This window comes from Erigeron canadensis, chromosome 6, assembly GCF_010389155.1.
Source record: "Erigeron canadensis isolate Cc75 chromosome 6, C_canadensis_v1, whole genome shotgun sequence".
Lineage (NCBI taxonomy): Eukaryota > Viridiplantae > Streptophyta > Magnoliopsida > Asterales > Asteraceae > Erigeron > Erigeron canadensis.
The window spans coordinates 9,558,123-9,569,154 of NC_057766.1; the positions used below are offsets into that span (position 1 = coordinate 9,558,123).

The following is an 11,032-nucleotide window of genomic DNA, read 5'->3' on the forward strand; positions in this document are numbered from 1 at the left end:
TGAGTCACACTCATCACTTATCAGCATGGTGTGGTCCTCCACAATGAACACACCCTCTGGCCATAATCTTCACATCTCGCTCTAATCCCCCAAAATTATTCTCCACCATGGAGAACCTTTCATCCATTGAGTTTGAAAGTTTCCGAATTTCAGCAACTACCTCGGATGTTTCACCTTCATCTACTCGAGCTACCACTCTTCGTGTCCTCCTATCTCTACTTGGAGACCTAGAGACTTGAGCCTTTGCCATATCTTCAAACATTTTCCAAAGCTCACTTGAGGTCTTGTAACCAGTACTACCTCCACAAGTCATTACCATTTTCTCATAATTCTCCCTCTTCATCCTATCTAAGAATATCCCCACAATTTTGGTATCACTCACCCCATGCCCGGGACATTCCAACAAAAGATCTTTCATCCTTAACCATGCTTTAACAATGGACTCATCCTCATCTTGCCTAAAGGAACGAATAACAAGTCTAAGTTCTCTTTCCCGATTAGCCGGAAAGAATCTCTCAATCAAGGCTTCTCTAACCGCCCCCCATGTAATCAAACTATCCGGGGCTAAACCTTTCAACCATTTATGAGCCTCTCCCGTGAGAAACATGGGAAAAAGCTTCATCTTGACATTATCTCCTTGATTTTCCCCATAACTGAATAGAGTGCAAATCATTTCAAATTTGTCAAGATGCTCATGAGGATCCCTTTTGTGTCTTCCATCAAAGCACAAGTCCTTAACCATTTGCAAATGATTGCCCTTTATCGTGAAAGTGTCAATGTCGGGAGTTCGGATGGCCAATTGGCGAGAAGTTGGTATTGTTCGAGGAAGGTCCTCGATTTTTGTGTGAAAAAGATCGGGTGGATTTTGTTGTCCGGCCATGTTGATGTCCGGTTTTGGTGATTCGGGTGGAGTAGGTGTTTTATCAGAAATTGGTTCTTCTTTTTCGGAATGGTAACCCCACTCGTTACTTCCCGACTCGTAATAAGTTTCGTTAAGTATGAGAGGAGTTGATCTAGGAGTGGTGTTTGTGTAAAATGGTGCGGATGATGACTGTTGGGAAGTATGTGATTTGTTGCGTTTTTTGAGTTTTTCACAAACACCTTAATAGCACCTGAGGTACAATAAAAGCAAACTAAAAGTAAAATAAAGCTAGTAACTTCTCCGTGCAAAGCACGAACAAGGATCGATTCACAGAATCTCAACCAAAAGTATGTTAAATCAATCCCCGGCAGCGGCACCAAAAACTTGATGTGTGAAATTGAGTTTAATAATTTATAACAAAGTCTACCGCTTACTGACTACCACACACTTACGAGCAGTGTACCCGTTCGTATGTAATATAGTTAATTGGTAAGACCAGGATCGAACACAAGGACCAAAAATTGTACTAAAGGTTGTTAAAGTGTAAATCAAGAGAAAGTTTGGTTTGTGACTGAGTTGTCACTTTGCGTTTTGAAAAGTTAGTTTGCCGAAATTAAAGCAAGTTAGTAATTCCAAAGAATTAATCGAAAATGGTTTTAGTGTAAACAATAATTAAAAAGCCATCTATGTCAAATCCGCTACACAAGAAGTCTAGGTTGCATATGGTTTAAGCTCAAAATTCATACATGTTGGTGATAATAATCGTGATAAGACAACAACACAAACGGGTGCACTACGTTTGTAAAATCGACTAAATCACCTAATCAACCCAATTTCTTGCAACAAGTGGTACCACCAACCCTATTACAATTCCTTGAACTAAATAGTTTGTTTGATTATGTAAATAACAATTTTATCGTTGTAAAAGAAACGTGGTACCACCAACCGTTAAATCCAATTAACAAAGTAATTTCTATTAGACTTGTATTCTTTACTATCATACCATGACCTAGCAATAGTTATTCACAGACAAACAACTAAAATAACACTTGCATTCAACTAGTACCACTAACGAAGAACACAAATATCACCAATAACACAAGTTTAAGTAGAAGAAATCACTTCATTAAGATCTTGACAAAATGTTAAGTAAAACCAACTTGAATTCAAAATATTATGCAACCATGACTAATTGTTTCACTTCATCTCCATAGATGTATAAAGATTTAGCTACTCATAGTGAAAAGAGCTAAAGAATCATATAAAAGGAAGACATAATGTACCAAATATTCGAGGTTACAATTGAGCTACAATGAGTAACAAGAGCCAAAATTAGTCTTCAAGTCTTCAAGTATGTTGGAGTGATGAAAAACCCTTGAAAACCCTTCAAAAACGGCTGGAAACAAAATATGTGTGCTCAAGTGTCCAAGATTAGGGTTAGGGTGGAGTGGTGGATGGTATTTATACCCCAAGAGAGAGAAAATAGTGATGTCAGATCGATCTCGCGCCGCTAAGACCTCGGGTCGCACCGCTAGAGGTGTTTTTGAGCAACTCTGATTGACGAACACTGAAACTCGCGCCGCTAGCCACCATACTCGCGCCGCTACTGGACTTTGTTCAGTGGCTCGCGCCGCTAGCCAGACAGCTAGCGCTGCTAGGTCTTCTAGGATCAGCCATTTTAGCTTCGTTCTTCACCAATACGCATCTGTTAGTGCATATAGACTACTCCTAAGTCGTTTTCTACCATTTGTAAGCGATAAACTTGCTTTAGAGCTGAAATCACTAGCAAATACCATAAAGCACCACAAAACATGTATAAACGGCTATCAAACGTGTCTAAAACGTCCAAATTGTATGAGGGAAACATGTATAAATTGAGACATATCAATCACATCAATGCCTTCCACCTCAGAATTCATAGGAATATAACGAAATTTAGCTTTCTTACCAGCCATAGCATTAGTCGTATCACTACTTACTCCCTTTCCTTTGAGTTTGTCAGCATAAGACACATTCGTGTTCATAGAAGGAGCAGGAACTGAATTGTTATCATCTCCCTTCGTTGAGGTCTTCAAATCAACTTTTGGCATATCATCGTTCAGTTTATTAACATTCTCATCCGGATTACTCCCCATATGTGAAGAATCATTAGGAGAATCAACAGACCCCAAGTTAAGGTTATCATCCGTTTTCTTCAAGATCCTAATTGGAGGCTTTAGGTTTTCATGCATAATTTTAAATTTATTTAGACTAGTACGTAAAGCAGTGAAATCGAATTCAGAATCATACACAGCTCTCTTTATTCAATAACAACATTACCAAAAAAAGACAAGATCACGAGAAGATTCGTCAAGAAGAATAAGAAACCCTTGTTTATTTATTTTTTGAATAAATAATATATGTAATTGTCTAATTGATGCATTTGAGTTGACCTAAAATTCGAAGCAACATAAATAAGCTAAAAGGGTAAATCAAAAAATCTTAATTATACCGTTCATTTTCATTTTAATCTAAACAACATCCTTTTTCTTTTTCTCTTTTTTCATTATTTTATTTTCCTGATGTTGGTGTTACCCATCCAATCTCACAACGAAGCCTGCACGCAGCTTACCTCAGACCCGATAAATATGGAAATGATATATCTATATATATATATATATATGTTGGAATAAACATGATTCAGTTTGAGTGATAAAACATCTCAGATCGTCCTGTGGAATCTGTAAGAGCATAAAGCATAATTGCTATTGATTTTGGGTTCCCATAACAAGGTGATTGAGCAATAATGGGATGAGTAATTCGGTTGTAACTTGATGCATGAATTTTGAGAGGAGAGACACATGAAAATTAGGGTATTATGTGTGTAGGGATTAACCTTAACTTAGGGTTAATGACTCTCTATATATAAGGAGAGTATTTACACTTTAAACCCCTTTGGTGTTTAATGTGTGCTCCATTAGTCCTCTTAGTTACGTTCACCTAATGGAAAACCCTATACTACGTCTCTAAGAGTAAATAAACCCATTATATATTTACTAGACATAGGGATTTCATTTATCGTCAATTATCATATCAGGAATGATAGATGATCAGTGACGGTCACACTAACGTGGTTTCAACAATATATTCCTCCAATAAAGTTGGTTCCTAGGAAAGTATAAACACGTTACTCTTCTAAATAGGTAATAAATATATAATAAGTGGGAAAATCATACTTAGAGGACACGACACACACACCCTAAAAAAGAGGACACAACATACGAAATTACATCATTACAACATACTCACAAATTTTGTACAAAAGGGAGAGAATCGCCAGTACACAACCTAAAACCCCTCATCCTAACCCGATTTGGTGTACAAACCTTTCAATAAACCAAAGAACACATCATAGCAATAGCACTAATTAGTTCACATAACTTTTCATTCCTTACTCCCTGTTCTTATGAAATTATGAAGAGTAAATCACTTAACTCAATAGTTAGATAAACGTGTGACCAAAACTTGGATCTTCGACGTTTGTTTTTATGTTGTGGGTCTTTCTTCGCTAGGATAAACATTCTAAACTTATAAATAGGAATAAAGATAGATGATAGTAACATATAATAAGTAATGTCTGATTATTGAAGAAATTTATTTTCTCGTAAACTAACATAAAGCTATATGAATATTTTTAAAGCACAAATTACTCACAAATGACGGAAGATCGAACATATATATATATATATAGGAAAAAGTTCAAATGAGAACCATTTGAATTGGAAAGACCATGAGAACCTTTTAATCATAACTTGGTATTCATATGTGAATAGTCTATGTGAACAAATACATGCACATATGAACATGTCAAGTTATAACTAATATTACCTATGTTCATATATGAATGGTTTTCAAATGAACCTATGTGAACGAATATGTTCAGATATACCTATCACATATGAACATCAAATTATAATATAGCGGTTCTCATGGTTCTTTCAATTTAAATGGTTCTTAACTGAACCTTACCCTATATATATATATATATATATATATATTATCTTGATCAGTTCACGCTATTTAGCCACTCGCAGAATGGATCTCTAATTTAAAGATCTCGATAAAAAATTCCCGGAGAGAGAAACTCACCCAAAAATTTTCACACACCGTTGAAATTTAAATTTTATCTTAAATATATATCTATGGTAGTGCTCGAAATTAATATTACTCATGTCTTTTAAAAAATATGTAAGTGAATGAGAAACAACTAGTAGAGTATGCAATAACTTAGCTTAAAATATGTGACGAAGATAAGTCATTCAAATGAAAGACTGAGATTCAAAAAGACCTGAGGTCGAATCTTGGGGAAGTAAGGTGTGCTTTCGGGCGATTTAATATGGAGTTTTTCTCTTATAAGATATTAGGTGATGGTACTTTGTAGCGTGAACCCGATTAAAACAACATAGTCTAAACCCCTCGTGATATTCGATCCGCACATATCAAAATGTACGCCAGTTTAAAATACGCTAAACCAATAAATATCATGTTACTAATTTTAAACATATTGATTCAAGAATATTGTACGTTGAGATAAATTATTCTAATATATTAGCAAAAATAAAAATATTGACAGAAGTTGTGGAAGAAAAAGTATCTCGGTGTCGTGGAAGGCCGGGTGGTATTGTAAATGAAATCTTGAATAGTCGATGTAACATTGTAACATCATCCGTTGCCGGAGTCCTTTGCCTGTCTACATTTTATATGAATTGAAGTAGTAAACAAAAGAAAATTTCATGTATACATACAGAGAGATTAAATACCAATTAAAAATTACATTTAATATTTTAAATGATTTCTTGTGCAATGATATTTTCTATTTAAAGACCAAATAAAAAATGAATATTAATATATAGTTTTGTTAATACATTAGATGAAACTGCTCAGTGGCGTCTTCCGTGAATTTTGAGTCCTAATATTTCGACGGTGTATGAGAGAGGTTAAAAATTATTAAATATATAGTTTTGTTAATATATTATTTTCTTAGTTAAATTCAATATATATTTTGATACTGTAAAATTCAATGGAGATTACACGAATATATTTGTGGTTATTCTTTATTTTTTTCTGTTAAAAATTGTAATTAGAACGAAAAATTGAATAGTAGCTTTTATATTAGATGCTTCAAAAAGTAATAAAAAGTTAAATGTATATATGGATCATAGTGTACCCTCTAAAGTGCAAAGCTTTTCATACAAAAAAGTTCTTACATACTTTTACATCATTTTTTATGAAAAAAAGTTTTCAAACATATCACTACAGATGCCTTATACTAAAATGGGTCTTAGCGTTTACCAATCGTGCACAAATTTTTTCATTAACTTTTATACATATAAAAATTAATGAAAGAAAAATAAATATTTGAATCGTCCTAATTCAAACTAAGAGCATATCTACTAATGCAAAAAATGAAAAAAAAATTATAAGAAATGAAAAATAAAAGAATATTTGTGTGCAATTATAGATAATATATTTTTTCATCTCTCTTTACAATCAAAAAATTTACCAAAACTAACTCGAATTTTTCACTTTTTACCATAGCTTCACTCTATAACCACATCTTTTAGAAATAATCTTTGACTTCTGTGATAAACGGTCAACGGAAACGTCACACTTAACAGTAACCGTTATGTCCCATGTCTTAAAACCACCAACTTTAACTTTAATCGGCGCTTTCACGTTAACTTTTAACGGCACATTCCTTCCCTTTTCTTGTTTCACCAACCGCGAGTGAACATCACGCGCCAATACAATCTCGGAACCTTTCAAGACGGATTGAATGACGGTCACATTATTAGTCTTTTGATGAAACGCCGTTAACTTCCCGTTACATAAATTAACATCGCCGTAATACACATTAATGGAACTTCCTTTATTTAAATAGAACACCGTTATCTTATCGTTAGGATTTTCGTATCGAATTCCGACAGTCATTCGCGGCGATAACGGCGTCGATGACGTCAGATTTACGCCGGTGATGGAGATGTTATCGATCGAATACTTTAGCTTTTCCGGCCGGTAAACGAAGTACACAACGGCAGCGGCGATGGCGAGAAGGAGAAGAACGATAAACGCAGCGGCGATAGTGTAACAAAAGCACCGGCAGCAGCAGCTCCGGCGAGGTTTTCTGTTAGCCAGTTTTTGGATTTTCTTACTGTTTTCCGGTGGTGGAATGCGGTAGATCTGATCTTTAGGAATCTGGATGACGTAGGTGCCTTGCGGTAGAAGCGGCTTGTGGTCGGAAGACGGCGGTGGTGGTTTGACGGCGGCGGGAGGTGGTGGAATGTGATCGGAATCAGTACGTGGATGAACAGCATCAGTCATTGTGTTTGTTGAGAATTGAAATGGAAATAGATATACAGAGAATGAAGAATGTATAGATACAGAAAATGAATTTTATTATATATATATACAGAGAGTGAGAGATACAAAAGTATATAGAATACAATTTATATATATTTATGTATATATAAGGTGAGGGGTGAGAAGGGTGGTGGGGAGGCATGAAATATACAGGGAGGGATTAGCTGTGTTTAAATGGGAGATGGAGAACGCGTGCACAGCAAATGGCAGGTGGTAAAATAGGGTCGGTGAAAATCTTTTTTGTTTTTAAAAACAGAGTTGTGGGTTTAGTTAAAAAAACCTTTTTTTTTTTCTATTTTTATTTTTTAAGAAAACATATAAAACATAAAATACGTTTAAATTGTAATTTTTTAGAAAAGTTTTCCTACAAAATGAAAATTCATTTTTCCAACTTTTTAGAAAACTGTTTTTTTCAGTTTTTGTTTTCACTTTTTTATTTTCTAAACCTTTTATAAACCTAAAATTAGAAAACAAGTGAATTTGAACATGTTTTCTAGTTTTCTAAAATGAAAACTCCATCTTTTATTTTGAACGCATTTTCAAAATTTTCAAGGTTTTTTAGAAATGAAAAACCTTTTCATTTTCTAGAAAACTAAAAATGAAAAACTTAAAAACATTTTTCTCCAACTAAACGCGCCCTAAAGTTTCACTTTTTTATAACATGATCTATTTTTTTTTTTAGATATTTTCTTTTATACTATCTAACAAATAATAAAAAAAAAATAACCTTATTTTTTAAAGTGTTAAAAGTTAATGTAATACGGAGTAATTTCTAACATTTTTTTACCTACACCACTTTTTCAACATTAATAATTAAATTATACCACTAATTTTAACACTTTACATCATTTACTTATACATTAAATATTAACATCACTCGACGTCGTCTCTACCACAAAGAGTCGCCCACCACCACACTGTCGCCGCCAAAATCACCGACGCATGCGCGAATCACACCGATACCGTGCTAGTTACTTTTAAATTAATAATACATACGTTTCACCTTTTCTCATAATTCATGATTTTTACTTTTTTACTTTTAAAAACCGACATCACTAAAAACTATATAACATGAATAAAATTTATGCTTGTTAATAACTGTCTATAAAATTATCATTAACAAATCCTTAAAACAAAAATAAAATTTTATTTATTTATTTAATCAATATAACTTTAAGTTTCTGGGTCTCGTAAAAGTTTAGGTCACAATTGTTTGTGTCAACGTGAGTTTAACCAAACATGGTAATAACTTTTGTTTATTGAAAATTTAAATGAAGTTCATAATTTAATCTCTAAGATAATTGATATTTGAGATAATTTAAAAATATTGCAAAATTTCTTTGGGAAAAAAACAAGGAGATGGACAACGCGTGCATAGCAAGTGGCAGATTGTAAAGGGAGTAACGCGTTTGGTTTTTTTGTGTTTGGCTGTTTCTTAATTTAGTGGAATCACGGCTAACAATCTAACTAAATTTAAAGAGTTCTAATTGAATAAGTTATATGGTTGAATTTTTCTAAGGATCTTATGTATAAATGCTTAAATAATGTATGGAACACAATCTTTGAAGACTTATTATTATTATTATTATTATTATTATTATTATTATTATTATTATTATTATTATTATTATTATTATTATTTTTATTATTATTATTATTATTATTATTATTAGAGAAAAGTGAGTATGGCACCATTATTATTATGGTTTAAAAAAAGGTATGTGAGGGGTTTTTCACCCAACTTAAGTGTCTAACAGCCTCATATTCCCTTTCCCCTTATTATTATTATTATTATTATTATTATTATTATTTACTTATTTTTTTAATAAAAACATCACTTTATTAGAAATTCACATAAATTACAAGAAATTAGTAGGCCGAGATTATTATTATTATTATTATTATTATTATTATTATTATTATTATTATTATTATTATTATTATTATTTTGTTATATTATGACTCTTGATATGTGCCCTTTGGGCGAGTCCCAACCTGACTCACATATCCATTTATTTTTCGAATGGTTTTTTTCATCACAAATATGGCGACAGCTTGGCTCTAAACTTGATCTTGCATTTAATTCAACAAGATGGGAATGTCATTCTGGGCGACTTTCTTCCGATTGCAAAGGCAAAATCATTTAAAGCCATCACGATGAAGTTGATTTTTGCAGCCTTAGTGTATTTTATATGGCAAGAGCGTAATTCGAGAATCTTTAAAACTCAGAAAATGAATACAGATCGTGTAGCTAAGGAGATTATAGGAACAGTGAGACTCAAGCTTCTTAATAATTACTTTTCGATATAAGAAGAATAGCGAGATGGAAGTTGCATTTTACAATTGGAGATAACATTCTTATTTTGGCTCTAGATGTCTATGTAGTTCTTGCATAGTGTCTAGATGTTTTTTGCCTGGTTGTGGCATGCTATGCCTTTGGTTGTTTGGTTTAGATGGTAGCACAAATGTAATTGTTGTGTAAAGTTGATATGGTACTTCTATCATATCGCCTGAACTCTATTGTTTTGGTGTAATACAAGCTAATTAGGGGTATCTTCTACCCTATATAATAAAAAATAAAAAACCCTTGATCATATGATTATATACCATTTTAATATGAATAACGGTCTAATGACTTGTGAAATTGTTACACATGTAATATAAAATGTAAATACGGTAAACAAAAAATTACATAAAAATATTAGTGTCGTCTCTAAGAATTTATGGACTTTGGTTGAGGGGAAAAAATGGCCAAAGGATAGGTGCAACAATTATCTATTTATATAAATAAAATAAAATTGTGATGACATAATATTTTTTTAAAGTTGTCTTGTATGGTTTTCCCACAGATTCTTTTAATTTAATTATGACATATTATTACATTTTATTAATTTAAATTTTGAAATATCATTCCTTTTTTAAATATATGTCATTAATATAGATTTTTATTAAATTAAATGTTCATATTATTATGTAAGATTTTAATTGTAACATCCCAAAACTTTTTGACGTTGACCGTTAACTTACCGTTAGCGACCGTTAGTTACTATGTGTATTATATGTGCTTACATGAATTAAATGATTTATGTGAGGTATGTGTTAAAGTGATTTAAAATAATGAAATTAAAGTTGATAATGATTAATAAAGTAAATTAATGTTTCCGATAAGATATAAGAGTTGTTAAGTGTTCCCGGTTACGTTAAATGAGTCGTTAAGGGCCGAAACGAGTTTTAATAAAGTGCGAGGGCCTAGATGTAAAGTTTTTAAAGTTTCCCTAGTATATATATGACCTCTTGGTCGACCTAAAGGCTGGAAAAAAACATATCAAAACCCTAAAAAAGTATTTCACACAAAACCTAGGTTAAATCTTCAAGATCTAGTTGATTTCGGGTGATTCGGAAGGGTTTTTGCTAGCTTTTCAATCCATTAATCATCCCTACAGGTATAACATCATCTATTTAATGTTAATTAAGTTTTAAATTAGGTTTTGTTCCTGTAGATTCGGCCATGAGGGTTGGGGTTGCTTAAAGATGATGTTTTCGAGTAAAATCGACGTTTCCATGAATAGAATCGATAATTGAGTTGGCAGACAACATCAAGTTGCAAACTTTAATAATGATTTATGTTTTTCAGATGTATTAGAGTGAATTCCAGGTGGTTAATTGGAAACCAACTTGATGTATTGAGTTGTCGATCAAAACGTTTTCGGTTTTGCGTCATTTGGGTGTTTTAAAGTATAAATCATTGATGCAATTGATTAATGATCTAAT

At 32.6% G+C, this 11,032-nt stretch overlaps 1 protein-coding gene across 1 annotated transcript; it reads right to left on the reverse strand.

Annotated features, from left to right (window-relative positions):
- Nucleotides 1-6,335: 6,335 nt before the first annotated feature.
- Nucleotides 6,336-7,378, reverse strand: LOC122605743 (NDR1/HIN1-like protein 13). Its single transcript, XM_043778699.1, has one exon. It carries the CDS (start codon nt 7,220-7,222, stop codon nt 6,431-6,433), a length of 792 nt encoding a protein of 263 aa, XP_043634634.1. The 5' UTR covers nt 7,223-7,378; the 3' UTR covers nt 6,336-6,430.
- Nucleotides 7,379-11,032: the final 3,654 nt, after the last annotated feature.

Coding starts and splice junctions, on each gene's coding strand:
- LOC122605743 (XM_043778699.1), bottom strand. CDS start 7,222: ATGACTGATGCTGTTCATCCACGTACTGATTCCGATCACATTCCACCA.